This window comes from Saccostrea cucullata, unplaced genomic scaffold (assembly GCF_032062105.1).
Source record: "Saccostrea cucullata isolate Sc308-1 unplaced genomic scaffold, CSIRO_AGI_Scuc_v1 ctg1069, whole genome shotgun sequence".
In the NCBI taxonomy this organism is placed as follows: domain Eukaryota; kingdom Metazoa; phylum Mollusca; class Bivalvia; order Ostreida; family Ostreidae; genus Saccostrea; species Saccostrea cuccullata.
In genome coordinates, this window is record NW_026924431.1 from 171,572 (window position 1) to 190,982 (window position 19,411).

The 19,411-nt window shown below is 33.3% G+C and overlaps 1 protein-coding gene across 1 annotated transcript in view; it reads left to right on the forward strand.

Annotated features, from left to right (window-relative positions):
- LOC134266417 (fibrillin-1-like) overlaps positions 1-11,626 on the forward strand; it is a 47,824-nt gene extending 36,198 nt beyond the window's left edge. Inside the window, 24 exon segments of the mRNA XM_062748662.1 lie at positions 3-116; positions 348-464; positions 924-1,157; positions 1,452-1,568; positions 2,280-2,396; positions 2,508-2,621; positions 3,150-3,263; positions 3,533-3,649; positions 4,068-4,184; positions 4,479-4,592; positions 4,793-4,908; positions 5,026-5,096; positions 5,411-5,690; positions 6,679-6,749; positions 6,855-7,137; positions 7,399-7,469; positions 7,586-7,770; positions 8,064-8,176; positions 8,323-8,390; positions 8,700-8,935; positions 9,357-9,469; positions 9,723-9,793; positions 10,013-10,272; positions 11,328-11,626. Of these exon segments, the coding sequence (XP_062604646.1) occupies positions 3-116; positions 348-464; positions 924-1,157; positions 1,452-1,568; positions 2,280-2,396; positions 2,508-2,621; positions 3,150-3,263; positions 3,533-3,649; positions 4,068-4,184; positions 4,479-4,592; positions 4,793-4,908; positions 5,026-5,096; positions 5,411-5,690; positions 6,679-6,749; positions 6,855-7,137; positions 7,399-7,469; positions 7,586-7,770; positions 8,064-8,176; positions 8,323-8,390; positions 8,700-8,935; positions 9,357-9,469; positions 9,723-9,793; positions 10,013-10,272; positions 11,328-11,503 (3,389 nt within the window). The 3' untranslated portion in view covers positions 11,504-11,626.
- The last annotated feature ends 7,785 nt before the right edge of the window (positions 11,627-19,411 follow it).

The following is a 19,411-nucleotide window of genomic DNA, read 5'->3' on the forward strand; positions in this document are numbered from 1 at the left end:
AGACGTGAATGAATGCCTGTCCAATCCCTGTAAGAATGGAGCAAGGTGTATCGACACCCCAGGGTCCTTCCAATGTATCTGTCCACCTCACTGGGAAGGCCCTCTCTGTGACAAAGGTGCATAAATCTGCATAAATCAACATAAATCAAATAATTTTTACATAAATCTGCATAATTGTTGAACATAGATAAAAGTTTTATTTTATTAAAAGAATTCAAGCAGAAGATAGTTAAATCACCTATTAACGTGGACAAATATTTATAGTAAACATGTACAGAACTTTGTATGTCATGGATGTGATAGGTTTATTGTTAACTAAATACTGATTATTTCTTTGATATTTTCAGACAAAAATGAATGTCTGAATCCCAATGCCTGTCTTAATGGAGGAACCTGTATTAACATCAATGGAGGATATCAGTGTAAATGTCCCCCTGGCTTCACAGGAGAATACTGCACTATGGGTAAGGTTTAATCCGATTTCAGAAGTTGTGATATCAGTTTGTCTGTGACAGGTGGTTTATTGAATCAGCAAGCCATTCATGGTTCAGCTCTTTTCAGACACAAAGGGGAAAAGAACTTCAAGTGAACCAAACAGCCCTGAAATAAAACAGCCTTAATATCATATCACATTAAAGCAGTCATATCAATACATCATTTATACAGTTCTAATTACAAAATATTTCCATAGTATTAAATGTGTTGTTAAATAGGGATGTCTACATTCACTCTCAATTAGGGGAAATAACTCTTACAGTTACTGCAGGTGCACAAGCAAATGTGGTGTATATGTTGACAAAACGGGAGAAATTTTGATTTTCCCAATGTTATTTTTATGAAAATTGTAAACTTCAAATATCGATTCTTACCTTGAGTTCTTAAAACTACCTGATTCATAAGATAAGTATGATATTAATTTTCAGATATCAACGAGTGTATCGAATTTGTGGGAATTTGTCAGAATGGCGGGTTCTGTATTAACACCCTGGGCGGCTACACGTGTAGATGTACAGAACATTGGGAGGGGGCTAACTGTACTATTGATATTGACGAGTGTAAGATGCAGGTGTGTCAGAACGGCGCCACCTGTATCAACATACCTGGAGGTTTTAGATGTGAATGTCCGCCAGGCTGGCGAGGGGATATGTGTGAACAAGGTAATGTTGCTGAGAAAAATGTGAAACATTTCCAATGTGTAAATTTCTTTTACCAAAAGATGCAGGGTTATGAAACAGTTATAAATAACAGCAAAAAACTCACTTCAAACTAAGTGTACATGAAAAAAAACATTCTTATTTTATTTTTAAAATATTTTCTCTGTAATTTTTGCAATGAAAATTTGGAAATGCCTCTCTTTTGTGTGAAAGGAAAGAATGCCATTGGTTCATTTAGTTTTGTCCACAAATGAAATCCGTGTATATTTAATCAGCTAATTTTTTTTCTTTACCCAGATATGAATGAGTGCCTGAATCTCACGCTGTGTCAGAATAACGCTCTCTGTATCAACACTCAGGGGTCGTTCACGTGCCAGTGTCAGGTCGGATGGGAGGGGAAATATTGTCACATCGGTAAGCCAAAATGATAAAGATGTTACATATTGTTTTATGCTTGAGCCCGACTTTGCAAATACTTGTGATTTAAATTGTATTGTACTTTGGGCCAGGGGCCTTGAATTCTCTAATACATATATTATATTGATATTGAAGTACAAAAAAACGAAAGATACTGAGGCCAAAAAAAATTAATCAATAGTTTCTCAGGCACCGCCGCATCAGATCAAAAACGGCCGCATTGATCAATTTTATTGACATATTGAAAAGGGAAATAACTCAATTTGCTATTTTTCCAAGTTGAAAAAAAAAAAGTTTGAATGCTAAGATAGACGTTTTTATTAGAAAAACTATATATTTCTTCTAAATTTACAGTATGTTATGAATAAACTTTTAAATAAATGTATAGAATAACATTAAAGATTAATGCATATTATAACTAATTTCAGAGAACAAAACTTATTAATTAGTAGATATTATCAAGGTGTAAAACCTGCTTCAAAAGAAAAAAAAAGCCTGTCTGTTGCATTGAATTTTGATTTTTTTGGCCTGAGAAACTATTAATTTTTTTTTTGGCCTGAGATAAATTTGTTTGGTTACAAGAAAGAATTAAAACCCCTAAATTTGTCCATTAGTTTAATGTAACAATTTTAAAACATGAACAGCATATCTTAGATAAAAGATAAGATGAATGCCTTTATTTACTTTGAAAAAAAAAAACTTTTTCAGATATAAATGAATGTTTGATTGACAATCCCTGCCTCAATGACGCCATTTGTGAGAACACGCCAGGCTCCTACATCTGTAAATGTAAACCAGGCTTTGAGGGCAACCTATGTCAATACAGTAAGTTATAGTCATATAGAAGTTTAAACTTTCCGGAGTAAAAGATAGGCTGAGTCTTTTTAATTTGTTTTGAAATAAATCTGACGGTGACAAATTTTCCTCTCTTTACAGACCATGATGAGTGTAAGAGTAACCCCTGTAAGTTTGGAGGGACCTGTATTGACACGGTGGGGTCCTACATCTGTCAGTGTCCCCCAGGGAGATCAGGCAGAAACTGTGATAATGGCAAGTCATATCTCTTTTTCTATATAAAGAATACTTCAATACTCTCAAACTTATACAGTATATCTCATTTAGTAGGAACACAGATATTGCAAATTCATGGATTTTGCAAAGTTATCTTGGATCCCTAGCTTTTTAAATTTAGCAAATGCCTAATGCAGATATAACTAATTATGGATATAGCAATGAAATTTCATAGGTCCGAGTGACTTCGTTATAACCAAGTTTTACTGTCGTCTCAGCTCAACAAAAATCTTAATTTTGGCTCTATACGTTTGTTATGTGCTTATTGTCAAACCTTGCTATCTTGAGCTCAGTGTGACAAAAAAATTCACAAGGATTTGAGATATTAAGGATAAAATACTTTTTAGAATATTGGTTGGGACTTCCAAATTCTTTGACACATATCCATGGTATTTGTATACAAAATATTGGTTCTTTGAGATACCGAAGTTCCACTGTACACAACTCTTGGTTAAGATTCTGCCGTAGGTTCTGGAATGTAATATTTTGCTTCTCTTCCCTTTGTAGATACAGACGAGTGTCTTAACAACCCGTGTCTGAATGGAGGAACCTGTGAGAACCTGGTGGGAAGCTTTAAGTGCACATGTCCTCCAGGATTTACCGGCGAGAGATGTGAAAGCAGTAAGTGTTATGTCCCTTTGACTTTGTATGGATTTGTTAGGATAATGCCCTTAAAATTTCAATATCTGAATTAGTTTTAAGAGGATGCAAAAGCAGTAAATTAAATGTCCCTTTGACTTGACTTTAATTCGATTTGTCAAGATAATGCCCTTTAAAATTTCAGTATCTTAATAAGCAGTGCTGACCCTGTTGAAGCTTCTTTTTCTGATTGTATTAAGATTTGAAAGTTTCTGATTGTAGTAAGATTTGAAACAATTTTTGTCTTTCAGACATCAATGAGTGTGTTTTATACAGACCTTGTAAGAATGGGGCCACATGTTATGACAGTTTTGGATCATATTCATGCAGCTGTGCACCAGGATGGACAGGAAAGAATTGTGATACAGGTAAGTAGACAGTTCTGTCATACAAAGATGTCAAATTGGATTTAAGTGATACATGTTGGTTAGTTTTCAGTAAGTGACAAATGTAAAAAATCAATTTTCAGTTCAATATTAATGAAATTCTTCAGTTTTATTTAAAGTACACTGTCATTCAAATCTTATTATTTCAAACTTGTTGGTGCAAAGGAAAAGCTTCAATATATCTCAAATTTCGAGATTTTTAGGGTAAAATACTTCAATGATAAGTGGTTGGGACTTCAAGATGTCTTTGGACTTTGATATGTCCATGGTATTCAAGGTGTCAGTTTTAAAGATAAAGCAAAGTGCAACTTTATATTTCTAGCTGAAGAATTCTGACTCATTTTCAGGAGCGTAAAATGACTGTTTTTGACTTTAGATATATTTTGTTGACTGTTTGTAGAAATCAACGAGTGTCTTGTTATCCGCCCGTGTCAGAACGGAGCGGAGTGTGTCAACACCCCGGGGTCCTACAAGTGTATCTGTCCCCCGGGCTGGACCGGCACTAACTGTGAAATAGGTGAGAGTCAATACAAAGTCTGAAGGAAACAGAGATTTGTATAAGGACAATGTATTCAGTGAAAGCCCACTTATAATATTAAACAAAGTTAAAATGGAAAATTCCTATATCAAACATTTATGTATATTTTAAACCAAAACAAAAATGATATACTGGTATTCATAAAAGACTGATATAGCCATCAGTTTTGACAGACTGTAAGGCTGTAAGAATGTCATAGAATACTTGTATCTTTAAACTGCAGTTATATTATCAAGTAATCACCATGTATTTAAATTTATGTTTATCATTCAGACATCAATGAATGCTATGACAGACCTTGTAAAAATGGTGCCCAGTGTATCAACAACCAGGGCTCCTTTACCTGCATCTGTCCCCCAGATTTCACCGGGCCTCTTTGTGAGACAGGTATGTGTAAATTATGGGCAGGCACAGCCTGATGGATTTTAAGGTAGAAAAAAATCTCATTTCTTGCATTAGCTATATGTAGAGATTTTAAGTCTTGATATTTTTGCATTGAAAATTTTTATTTGATTTTATACGGTAATTAATTTTGACCAATCTTTAACTAATGTCACTGAAAATAAAATGCTATCTTTTTTTTCCAGCCATTATTACAGGATTTAAATTCCGATCCATTGCCAGGAATTTGACCTTTACCCCAGGCTTGCTGGACAACAGAACGTATGAATTCAGAGCCCACGCTGATCTCTTCTGTGCTGATGTAAGTTACGACTGGCCAAAAAATATAAAGTAGAAATATATATATGTCTTCTGATTTTATTTCAGTTTTCTATGAAATTAGGATTTTGTTCAAAATGCATATTTTTTTTTCTTTCAGATTGATAGAATTATAAGAAAATACCCCAATGCATTTGCTGACTATAAGGAATGCAGAGTTGTTGCCTATGGGTAATTTTTTCAATTTGGCTCTAAATGTGTAAAAGATGTGCTGAATATTGAATTATAAACTAGTGACTTTTTAAAGAAATGTACATGCGTAAGAAGTTAATAGACAGTTTGATGCACAATAAATCATTATGTATTAACTTACACTTATTTCATTGCATATAAAGATTTTCATCAGAAACATTTTAACAAATCATCAACAAATTCTGTGTTAAATTTAAATTTCTGAATTAAAAAATATTGGTTTATATAAACAGTTGAAAAAAAGATTGGTTTATAAACAGTTGAAATTGAACAACAAAGTCAATTTCTTGCAGAAACAACCCCACCTCTTTAAATTGGGAACTAGTGTTTACTGGTGACCAGCCCTCGCTGAGTGAGAAGCAGATTCTGGACATTATCTATAAGGACCTGCCTCATTACTACTACAAGGACTCGGAGGGGGTGGTCATCGGGGACATTTTCGTCCACATCAATGACTACGCCACCACCAAGCTCCCCATGGACTTACAGATCCTAAACCTGACCTGGTCAGACGAGCTTAGGAATCCCAACTCCTTCATGTTCAAAGAATACTCGGCTGACCTCTGTAAAGATGTAAGGATAGTTATATTCTTTTTTTCCCATCAGTTTTTTAAGAAATTGAATATTAAACATGTATAAGGATTAGGATAGAGATACCTCTACTTGTTGGTCACATGATCAAGTCCAATAAAAGTCCATCATTGCAGCCCGGAGGACCATATAAGTTTAAGTTTTGATGTATGGGGATTTAGGTGGGAGAAGTTATTCAGAACTGAAGGTTAACTAAACATTAAAAAGATTATACATGTACATCAGAATGTTCTTTCCCATTATAAATTACGATATACAAAATATACTTGTTCATGAAGTACATCTTTAAAAATATATATGTTTTCCATATTTAATATATAAAGTTGATTATCATCTACTATTGAAAAAACGACAGGTCCCTTTTTCAGAAAATTAAATTTTACTTTTTGCACAAAAACGTACATTACACAGTTTGTGATTTATATTCATTAAGTCAAATATATTTTTGGTGATAGGTGATCCATGTGACTGATTTTAATTTATATTTTATGCAGCCAACAGTTACATAAGGAATTGGTGAAGTTTAAAAGTGTATCGTTTTTGTTTGATTTTAATCTGACTTAAAGCTTTCCGTAAATTTTCTCCATCGTAGTCTCAATCATTCAGGCGCATGTCTTTATCAACAAATCGAAGCGTTTTGATGATCAAGAGTAATTTCCATGGTTCACTTCATATTTTTCCCGGGCGACAATTGATGGCTACATCAATGTTTTCTTGTGAAAGATGTGATAATGATCATTTTTTTACTAAAGCAAATTATTGGATTTGTGTGGTCCCACTTTGTGACTTGCAGCAACTTACAGTGTAAATGTAGTCAAAGCTTTATTGGCAACTTGCTCAAATATTTAATAATTCATTTAAATTTTAATGTTTGAATAGAAGGAGAATGTACATGTATTCAATTATGAAATTTTACAATGCTATTGGAAACAACAGTGATAATAAAAATGATTTCTTATTTGATTTACAGCTGGAAAGACTAGTTGGCACCTTTGGTGTTGACCTACCAAAGTTAGTGGGATGTGAAGTTAAACAGTATGGGTAAGTCTACAGTCAAGCTAGGCTTTATTAAGTATTTTTGGCATCTTTTACATAGAGTTTTTTTTGCATATCAGTGCTGACTAAAAAGACCCCTTTGTTTTCTAGAAATAACCCGACCCGGGTGTACTTTGACCTGACCTTTGAGGGAACCCATTTCACCCCTGAACTCCAACAGAAGTTCTTCCAGCTGATGAAGGAGCAGCCTCTACAGAGATATAAGAACTTCCTGGGTTACCTGCTGGGACAGTTCCTGATATTCTCTGAGTACTATACGGACTACACCACGGTGCCCCTGACATTCCGTGTCCTCAATCTGACCTACACCAGCGACCTGATGGACAAAAACTCTGCCAGATACAAACAGCATGCTACACTCTTCTGTCAAGATGTGAGTATGAAATTAAAAACGATAGATTTTGTGTCTAGACAGGGTGTCAGATTGCAATTTATAAACCTCATGTTTTCCACATGTTTAATAAGTTTTATGAGGATTAGAAAATTTTTCATTAATTCAATTGACCAAACCATGTAGTTCAAATATCTGTTGTTAGTATATCAAGTGATTTCCATTGACTTCATTGATGTTGAGGATGTGTTAGATTTTAAGCTTGTGAGGATGTGTAAGATTTTTCTACTTTTTTTTCCACAGATTGACAAGTTGATGAGATCACACAAAAGGATTTTCCCAACATATGAAGGCTGTGAAGTTGTTCAGTTTGGGTAAGACAGTATGCAGTTTTTAACATTAATATAAAAAGAATAAAATTACTTCAAGGTTAGAAAAAAAATCTAGTTAAGAAAAGGGATTAGAGAATACTGTTTTAATTCTCTTTCAGTAACAACCCAACAACTATATCAGTTGACCTCCAGTTTGGTGGTTTGGTAAACATCGGTGAATACAAGGATCTAGTTTCTGGCATTATATTTGAGGACGCCCCACGATATCGATACCTGAACAATCTTGGACATCTGGTGGGTGACCTGTTAGTGTTCTATGACAGCTGGGAGTACATCTTACATGGTCAGTATTTCTGAAAATTTTTATACTTAATAGAGTCTCCTAATGATATTTTTTATATGATTTTATATGACATCATTTTAAAGGTTTTTTTAAATTTTTCCATGATTAAATAATGATTTTATGAGCAGTGGTTAATAGAAGACCATTAAAAATTATCATATTTAGTCATTTATGGGCAGTCTGTACTTTGAAGCATAAAGTATAAGATTTTATTTAATTAATGCTTGAACATCAGAAAGTTCATAGTTTACATAGCATGTAGCAGTTTTAAAACTTTTAATTCCTTTTTTCAGATGCTTGGCTATCCAACATGACCTACTTTATCCATGAGTTTTCCTACAACTCTCAGTATGCTGATTCTAACTCGGCCCTGTTTAAGGACTTTGAGAATCTCTTCTGTGGTGATGTAAGTTATCACAGGTTTTATTTAATTCTAAATGATCAAATACTTATACCATTCCAAGTAAAATCTGTTGAACAGTTGATGGATAAAGGTTCATGCAGTTGAAATATATGCACAAAGTTCATAGTGTTTTGATTTTTTTTTTTCAGATTGACAACTTCTTCAAGAATAGCCAACTCTCTGATAGATTCTACAGATGTTTCTTCACAAAAATAGGGTAAGCTTTAAATGTTTGTCACTAGTTGGTGGTTTTATTTTTTGGGAGATGAGCAGTGAAGTTGTAAAAATACTGTATAAGAGATAATATATCTAAAGTCTGGTTTTAAGGCATAGCTAGCTTTTTAAAAGTCAATCAAATTGCATAAAAGAATTTCAAATTATAGAAAACAACTTCCTTATATAATCATAATTACTGTTTCCTGAATTATATGATTAAAAAAATGCAAGAATTTAATTTATGGAATTTGTAAGAACAAAAATTAATTAAAACCCATGCCCTTTTTACCCTGTCAAATTTCTTTGACAGAGACACACCTGTGCACACCTTGACCTTTAACGTGATATTTAACGGTACTGAGGAGATTCCTAAGGAGATTATCCAGGACATCATCAGTAAGCGGGCCGACCACTTCAACGTAGAGAACAAGGACATGATGTTTATAGGTCAGCAGCTGGTGTACCTCGGGGGAGAGATGGAGAACTTCCCCATCAACATCTCTAACTACCTGATACAGGACTATGTAATGACTACAGAGAGTCCAGGTAGGTCTGTCTACAATAAAACAAGGTTAAAGCCAACACGGTCATAATCATGGATTCTTGCTTACAGTGAAGTGATTGTCAATCCGTGTGGTTTTAAAGCATATTGTATTCTTAATGGATATATAAAGAATTATGTTTATAATGAATCAAAATTATAGTCCCTAGGGTTATAAGCATGTTTACTGTATATCCTGAAGGATGATAAGGAAAATAACAGTTTAAAGAATAATTTAAAAAAAATTAATAATTTTGCCATTTAAAAAAATGTTTAATTTTTACTCATCTGTTTTTTGGAATCATTAATTTTGTTAACAATTCAAATTGTGTTATTACCAACTATTCTAATGTGAGTTGCGAATTTATATATTAACTTTCTTTGTTAAGACACAGTAGTTTATCACAATTTTCTTTTCTTTATCAGTGAATACAATCATCAATGCCTCCTTTGTATTGCTGAACCTGACTTGGACTCCAGACTTAGCTAACCCCCAGTCAGCAGCCTTTAAAGCCATTGCAGATCCTTTCTGTCAATATGTGAGTACCATTCAATGATTATCTGTCAGCTTTAACCCATATTCTGTGTTTTCAGAGTGTTTTCAGATGAATAAAACTTGGTTTACAGTAATTCACATCAGGATCCTATGCTTTTTGCATCATTTTCTGCTTTGTGGTGCTCTTGTTTATTTGTAAATTTGAAAAAAAAATTGTTTTACAAATCATTATGATATTTTATTTTTTGCAAATCATTTTGAAGATGAAATTAATGTGTAAATTTATTTATTTTTAGTTGACCAACTTGTATGTTGGAAGAGACAGATTCAGGGACATCTATGAAAAATGTGAAGTGGCCTCTATCACGTAAGTTACAGCTCTACAGTCTAACCTCTATATCATGTGTACTATTTATAAAGGAGTTTGACAAAGTCAAAGAATTGTATAGTTCATGTACACATATGAGAAAAAAAAGTAGCTTGCAATGTTAAGCATAAATATCAGTTCTTCTTTGCTTCTTTGAAATGCACAACTTGTAATTTTTCAGTACATCATCAACACATATTTCTTGTATTGAAATTACAGGACAGATGGGGCCAGAGAGAAAATTAATTTCGTGCTACAGTTCAAAGGTCAACAAGACCAGACTCTGCAGGAGTACATCTTTGGTATTCTGATAGAGATTGCGCCGCGCACCACGGTTAACGGTCAGATCTCCATCGTGGTGGGTCCTCTAGCGGTGTATGAACAGTCCCTAGCCATAGAGCAAGCCACAGTGGCTGTGGTCACCACCGCTCTTCCTATCGGGAACCTGAGAGCGGGCAAGACATCCATGAAACCAGAAAGTAAGTAAAAATCTTAACATGTTTTGTAGCTGCCTTATAGGAATCCTTAATTTAAAAAGAGTTACCTTTTGTGCTTAAACACAAAAGCAAGCTTTTGATATAAAATTGAAAAGAACTAATTAGAATATCTGCAATATTTTTCAAATAATAACTTAGGTGACTTTGTATTTTTAAAAAACATTAAAGTCATTTATACATTTTGAATAAAGATTAAGCATACACAACATTTCCTTTAAGTAGAAAGTTATTATAAAACTAGATTTATAATTTTGATATTAAATGAATAAATAATTTAAATGAATAAATAAAATGACTGCATATTTTTAATCTGATTGAAATTGTGCATGCAAATTGTATATTTGTATCATACAAGTATATATGAAATTTACCCCAACTTGCACATGAGATTTACATTGATATTACTAATGACTCTACAGTATACTCTGAACTTGGTGATAAGTTGTATAATTCCGTATTATTTTGAATGTGATATCTATACTTTATTGCATGGTCTTTGAGATGTTTACATACTGGTACATATTTTACCATTCTTTACTCTTGCACTCTCTGGGAGAAGGTTTGATTGAGAAAGGTTTTGTTTATCATGAAAGTGATTGGCTTTAAAGTCATCTTTCTTTTGTCTTGAATATTCAAATCATGAAACAAAGATTTTCTTTACTGTAAGAGGACTTGGTGCATGGTCATGGATGATTACAGTATCTTGTTTTGATTTGATGAATGAAGAGTAACAATGGAAGTAGGATTAGAATGAGTGGTGAATTCCTGTATAAAATGAATCTTGTTTTGAATGACAGAGCATGAAGGAATGCAGTATTGAAGATGTTATTTATAATTCAAACTGTATAAAAAACACATGAAGCATGGAGGAATGCAGTATGGCAAATGTTTATCATTTATAATTCAAACTGCGTATAAAACACATGTCATTGAATGCAGCATGGAGGAATGCGTTATTGCAATTGGCATTGGATGGGGTATGTTTGCAAGGGAAGAAAGCCATTCAGGGAGTTAAAACTCTTCCATTCTGGTTCCAGAATTCTGTGAAGGGGAGCTAACCCAGGGCGAGGTGTTCTACAAGACAGACAAATGTTACGAGTTTATCGTGTGTATGAGAGAAAACGCCCAAACAATCAGCTGTCCTAGAACGCCAAAGAGGATGAGATTCGATCTCCCCACAAAGAGTTGTGTTGAAGATCCCACGTGTATCTAGTATCAGACAGTTGTGTTATATTGAAGTTAGCAAGTTATAATGACTGATGTGTTACGTTTCAGAGGATTTGATGACACTGTATAATGTTGAATTGAGATTAAAAATAAAAAGATTATGAAATAATTGCTGACAAGTTTCTTTTCAATAGATGTTATAAAATTGTGTGGATTTACTCTTCTCTATGCAAACTTTGAGTTGGTTGTATAGAAATTCAAGGTTCAAGAATTGATGATATTTTTAACTCTGGAATCGAATTATAGTATACATGTTCAAGAGTTAAATTTTATATTTTCACACTGACAGTATTCACTTACAGAAACATCAGTGCAAAACTTAAAGATTTTTCAAGATTAAAGAAGTTATTATAATATACAATATACATGTACATGAAGAATCCTGATTTAATATATATTCTAGAGTGTTCGAAATTGAATTTTAAACTATAATCTTTGATTTGCTTTTAATCTAATACCTTCTACTAATAAAAATGCACAGATTATCATTTTACAAGCACTGAATATAGGTGAGCAATCCCAAAGCTTTATAAATACTATTTATTACATTGACCATGGTGTACCATTGTGCAAGTATTCCAGCTTACTAAAATGTCCAAATCATGATTACCATTGTACCAGCTTTTTAAACCTTGATGATTAACTACCATTCCTGCTTCAGATGCCAGTTGTCAACACAGCTTTCTACACCCCTGTAATTAGCCACTATACCAGCTTTTTCCAAAGCCTAAAGTATTCTGGGTATCTGGCTCACATATTCTCCAGCCAGTTACCATGGATCTGATTTTTTTGTTCCACTTTTACAGAGATGTGTGACGGGGTCACATCATACTATGAGAAATTTTACGGAGACCCCGGGGATTGTGGTAAATTTTACGTGTGTTTGGGCAGCCAGGGTATGGAGTTACAGTGTACCAGTGGGTACTCATTCAGTGTGGCCGATGGAGACTGTGTCGTTGATTCTAACTGTATTTAGCCAAGAGACAGGAATTTTAAAGACAGTGCTTATTGCCCAGTCCATTTTCATTTTTAGTTTATGATAGAATGTTCCTTTGAATTGAAAAGCCAAGGAATGATATTATAACATTGTACCATGAGGAAGGATATGATGTAAATCATATAAAATCATTAATTTAGCTTTTTTCATTTCATTCATGATTGAGTTCTTTGACTTGTTATCAACTTTAAAAAACTTGAATTGTTTTAATCATATGCCATGTCTTCAAGTTCTAATATTATAAAAGAAATTGAAACTCAATATAAGGGAATCATAATTTAAGAAAGTAAAGAAACATTGTACTTTGTCTCTAATAAATTGAAATATTTCATCAAACAATTGTAAATTTTAGTAATACATAAAAATGTTGTAACCATGTTGCATTGTCAAGTTATTCTTAACTATGAATTAATTATTAATTATAAACTTCAACTGTATTACATATAATTAGTGAGAATAACTAAAATGTGTACAAATTTTCAACTTTTACAACATCGTCGGAAACCCACGGCTGATTACGCTTCGTTCCTCTCTCCATCATGATGATGGAGAGGAAAGAAGTGTAATTAACCATGGGTTTCCGACGATGCTTTTACAACCACACTATAACTTTCAAATACAGTAAAACTCAGATATAACAAAGTCACTTGGACCTATGAAACTACTATAAACCCTAATTCATTATATATTGTATAAAGAATTGGTTAATTTTTTTATAGCTGGGGATCCAAGATAACTTCACTATATCAGTGAATTCACAATATCCATGTTTGTACTAAACAAGTTTTACTGTAAGTAATTCAAAACATCTCTCTTCTTCCAATATGAACTGTTAACTATTAGAGCTTCCCATCAGGATTAAAGTAAAGAACCGTGCCATGAAGAAGTCTTTAACAAAAATAATATAGCAAGATTTTCACACCGCACCATACATTATACTACATCATATAAAATTATTAAAAAAAAGTCCTATAAGAAAAACCATCTAATCAGATTTGAGGAAGAGGAATCCCAAATGCATGTTTCTTGTAAACCCCCCCCCCCCCTCCTTCAATATCATTACTTGTAGTTGATAGAGCTGACAGCACCTCTTTACTTGTATGACCTTGCTGTTCATTGTATCTTGTGGACATTTCTTTTGTGAGTGATCGTGATTCAAAATAGAGTCCAATATATTTCCATCCCGATTGAGACAGCTTTTAATGAATGCCAGTCAGCGTATACACTATGTAAAGCGGTGTTTGTTTTCGTTGAATGTTGTTGCCATTGTTGTGCCTCGAGTTCAGCATAGGGAGGCAACAACAAATCATCTTCAGTAAAGCAGCCCACTCTTTCCAGCAGGGAGACTATTAAAGAAATATATTAAATAGGAGAAGATTGAAATTTGCACAAACATATTGGATACCTGAATAAGTACCAGGTATATATGAATTTGAAAAGATGCCATGCAGTGAAGAACAAAGCTAATTTAGCTTGTGTAGAAAAGACAGGGTTTTACAGTCATAGTTATGTCCTACAGACTTAATTTGTTCTCATGTTGTATCACATTTGTTGTATACAAAATGTGAAGATTTATTTTAGATAAATACACTGAATATAACATTTTAGGTACTACTACTCCTGCTGCTAGTGGGCTAGAACTCTTCCCAGGAACTTATGTGGATTTTTCAGGTGAATATAGAACTGCTTGTCTTGTGAATTGTTGGTGACTGTTTAAAATGAAAATAGTTGTGCATCTGTGTCTGTAGTTTGTAGAAGTGCTGTGTGGACATCACATAATATTGCTGAATTGCGTGACAATTTTAATTAATTGAAAGCTTGTTAAATCTTTTTAAACTTCATTATTAAATAATCAGTTTTGTAGATTGTTCTCTTATTAAAAGTAAATTTGATGCACGATCCAAATTCTCATGATAATGTTTCTTTGGACTAAGTATTTAATTCTCTGATTTTCAGCGTTCCTACTCACCAATCCAGTCCAACAAACCACCACCCCTATGGTCATCACCACCCCCCGACCCACACCACCGCCCTCCACAGACCCCTGTAAACCTAATAGACACAACGAATTCCTGCTTTCATTTACAAATGTTGTGAAGAGGATCGTTTGTTTATTAATAAACCCGGGGACTAAAATTATAATGTAGAATCAAGTTGTCTATGTCTGATTTTTTCTTTTGGGACAACTTACAAATTTCTGTTTTCATTACTAATGAAGTTGTGCTGGGGACACAGTTTTCTTCTGGACAAAGCGACTTTGTGACAATAACGATGGTTCTATTAACTGTGTATTTAAGTGACAATAATAATGACGATTCTATTAACTGTGTATAATCTTGTTTTTTGTTATTTTGTTTTGTTTGAGAGAGAGAGAGAGCAAGAGAGAGAGAGATTGGAGCTACTAATTTACATGAATTTGAATCTTTTTTTGTAAAAAAAAAAATAGTGCTAATTTACATTTAATGAAAAAGTACATGTACAGTGAAACTTGTCTAATCCAGCTATTGTTTAATCTGAAATGTTGTTGAATATGTTTTAATTTTTACATATTTAAATGTTGTCTAATCCAGGATGTTTTCTAATCAAGTCAATTTCTTTAGAATCAGTGTCATCCAGATTAAACAAGTATAACCCTTTGTACATGCATCTGTGTTGATCTCAGTACATCATTTTACAGTTGTTCTTTCTTTAAAGCAGTATGTGCTTTGAACCACCATATAGATATTCTTTATTTACTATGTAGTGTATTTTACTGTTTTCTTTGTTATCAAATGGTAACGAATGGTTGAATTTGTTATTAAAAGACATTGTGCCATTCAGTAATTATTTCTACCCTGAGCAGAATGTGCTTTCACTTGAATTGTGGTCTCCAGACCTCTTTTCTGAGCCTTAAAGGATGGAATGTCAAATATGAATGCCCTGTCATATGTCGATCATTCAAAAATTATCACCAAAGTTAATTTATTAAAAAAAATTAGGTCTAACATTAAGGTCAAGGGGTCAAACATTAGAGCATGCTCAGAAAGATCTTGTTACAGTAAATGTTCAAATATGAAAGCCTTCTCTCTTCTCAATAAAAAATTATTTGGAAATCACATTTGAAAAGTAGGTCAAACTTTAAGGTCATAGGGTAAAAAGCCATTTAAGATATTTAGAAAAGCTTTGTCACCAGTAATAAACGTGTAATTTGAAAGCCGTATCTTTTCTCTTCCAAAAGTTGTGAGCAATTCAAAATACCTTATATACACGTCTATAAGTCATTTTGGGGGAATTCCTCTACAGATTTCTGAGCTGTGCATGGTTTTTTTCTCTTTCAGAAGTTAAGTACCATCGGGAAATGTTAATTTTTGGAAAAAGTAGGTCAAATTTAAAGTCATCTTGGTAGATCCCGGGGTCAAAAATCATGGCATATTGGGAAAGGTCTTGTCACAGGTAATATTCATGTGAAACATGAAAACCCTATCTCTTCTCATTCAAAAGTTATGACAAAGCGTTCAAGTTTGTGTGACAGATGGCCAAGATTAAATGTCCCCTTGCTTTTGGAAAAGCGTCAGGAACAATAAAGGAAAAAATGTTCAGATTATGTAAATATATAATTATACATTGATGACAACATGATATCAGTGGCCTGGTTTGGGCCAGAGGTGAATAATTTGGTCTGTAAGTCATTCTACAGTTTAACACAATCACTTTAAACTTGAATTAAGGACATGCATGATCGAGCAATCTTTTGTACTAAGGGCGAAGTTTCACTGATTCCGATGACATGTAGCCCAGACAAGAATTTTATACTTTTTCTACCAGTTACTTTGAACATTCTGGAATGACTTGGGTCAAGGTTATAACGTACAGACCCTTGGATCGTAAGCAATATTCTGGAGTGACTCGAGTCAGGGTCATGAAAGCCCATCAGGTTATAAGTAATCTCAGTAACAAGTATGTTACAGCGATCGAGTCTCCATAACAAAATCAGCGTTATAGCATAAAGATAAAAATGTATACTTTTTAAGCCAGTGACTTTGACTTTGTTGGTATGAAATTGGATCAAGATCATGACAAATCCTTGAGTCTTAAGCAATCTCTGTACCAAGTATGAACTTTCAGAGTTTTTCCGTCAAGTAAAAGTCAAAAAAAGATTGTAGATATAGGTGAACAATGTGATATGAGCCCTTAAGTTCGTTTGGGAAGGTGGTGCATAAAAAGTTCCCATCTTGAAAACTGCAGGGGGTTATCTATACAAAAGAGGTACCCTTAATGCAATAGTTTGTTTTAAAAAAAATGGCAAAGTTCTCAAAAATGGTATTTTCAGAAAAAAAATCAAATCACCATAAAAATGTTCAACTTAATTGTAGATAATGCTTAATAATATTTTAGTTTTAAAGAATACCAGTATTTCATCGAAGTTTCTTATAAAGAAGCGATCAACAACTAATTCAAAGAATTGTAGTTCCCCGCTTAATCTTTCGATGTTTTGGTGGATGGGATGCCATTATTTATGGCATATTATGTCAATTAAATATAAAGGCCATATTCACCGTTGCCGTTTTAACTGTCATAATCCCTACACAAGTCGTAGATTGTGCAAACTATGCATGTTTTAACCACTCGATCAACGTAAATATGAAATATGTCGAATAGTTTCGAAGTGTTTGAGAAAACTAGACGTATATGCTAGCCGGGAAAATGACCAACGGAAAGCTTAACTATAGCTACCTTCCGTGGGCAAGTTGTTTTTTGAAAATACATCTTACATACATCGAAAAAAGACGTGACCCACATCTCTTCTGACTCCGAAGCGGTGAAAATCGACTCCGCCATACGTTGAAAACGACTCCCCCTTACTTTTTAGCGACTCCCCCGCGTTACCCGTTGTATACGGTGATATTATATGTCATCCAAAGGTTATCCCTAAATTAAAATTTTTGAAAATTGGGTTAAACATGAAGTCAAAGTTAAGATGTAAAAATAATCAGCATGTTCGGAAATATCTTGTCACAGGTATTTGCACATATCAAATATGAAAGTTCAATCTTTTAAAAGTTATGTAAAAAGATAACATTTTTGAAAGTAGGTCAAACTTTATGGTTTATATGTCAGGGAATCAAAAATTAAATTAAATTTGGAAGGTAATTTACATATGAAAGCATATTTCTACTCGTTCAAAAGTTATGAGCAAGGTTCAAGTTCAAGTTTTTGTGACAGAGGGACAGGCCAACAGACTGAGATTTAATGTCCCCTCGATTTCGCGAAATTTCTTGTATATTACTAATATAGTCGCGCCTTAAAATTTGACGACTAAATATTTCATTTAAAATTTTTTTTGAAGTATGATTTATAGGATCCAGTCGGTGATTTAATTTTTAAATTCAGAGGCCTGATAGATACAATTTATCTGCAAAACATAAAAGTTCCTTTCTTGAAAATTGTAGGAGGGGTTACCCTTACAAATAAGGTACCCTTTTGCCAGCCACCCACTTAGCTCCCATTTTCACAATTTCAACAAATGGAATTAACTTCGGAATACGCAGTAAAAATTAATATACTTAGTTGAAACTTATTAAGGTTCTTCGACCCTTTGAAGGGGAGTTACTCCAACTGGAATAAATGTCTATCATTCCTTAGTAAATTGACATGTATATTTTTGGTATTTCTGTTTTTAACAATAAATTATTTATGAAATTTATTATTATTAAAGATATTTTTATGAGGAAAAAAAAGGAATGATGAACTTCTTAAGGAGGCTAGGAGGAGGATGTCAACAAATTACTAATAACCGTCAGTTATAACTTATTGTTATACCCTTATAAATATCCTGCGGCCTCGGGCAACATTTTCACCTTCAGGTCCAACAAATCATATGTTGCCCTCATACCCAGTCAATAACTGTATAATATTTAAGGTATGATATCATACCTGTCGACTATCATTTGGTAAAGAAAACTGCAATACCATTTTAGTTTTAAAATTTGATCATTTTTGTAATATCTTTAATAATCAGCCAGCAAATGAGGAGAGATCTGCTTAATTTTTTGACGAAGATTACGAATGAGGATCTGCCTGGGATTGATAAGAAGATAGAGAAGATATCAAAACAAATCACAGAAAATAAAGATTTGACAAATATGCTATATGTGTGCTTTTTTGCGAATAGGTAGGTAGAATATTTGAAAGATGAGTGGACGCTTAACAGAGAGAAAACTTGCCTTACATGACTGGTACTAAAGGGCTAATTTTGAAGATAAGCTTTTTAAAAAAAAAAAAAAAGGATGGAGCGAAGACCCATTCGTGTGGAATAATATACTAGTATTATAATATGAGAGAAATGACCCTTTTAGCCCTCTTTTAGTCCTCTTTGGTATGTGTGTTTGTATTATTATTTTTTTTTAAATCAATCTTTGAAACTTTATCTATCATAAAAGTATATTTTATGTAAGATGATTTGTAAAAAAAAAAAAATCTAAAGAAGATTAAAATTAGCGTAAAAATAATTCTGGGTCAAAAACTTGCATGGATCAAAAACTATTATACCTAAAAAATAAACTTGAATGACTCAACATTCGTTTTCTTCCAGGAAGTCAATTTAAGGACAGACGAGACGTTCCTCAATAATGTATAATATTTCTTATATTTTGTGATTGAAGAATTTCTACTTTAATATGTTTACTCACAATACATTGAGACACCTCACCAGCCATTTGTGCGAGATACCAGAGGTTGGCTTTTCTTATATAATCCATAGGCGTCGGAACCCCCCATTTTTTTTTTCCAAATACATACTTAATATAGACATTGAACATATCTTCGTAGGATTAGCCCCCCCCCCCCAACCCCACTTTCCACAGATACGTCTTAGTATAGGTTAAAAATGGGGAAAGTGGTGGTGTTTGGAAAAAAAAA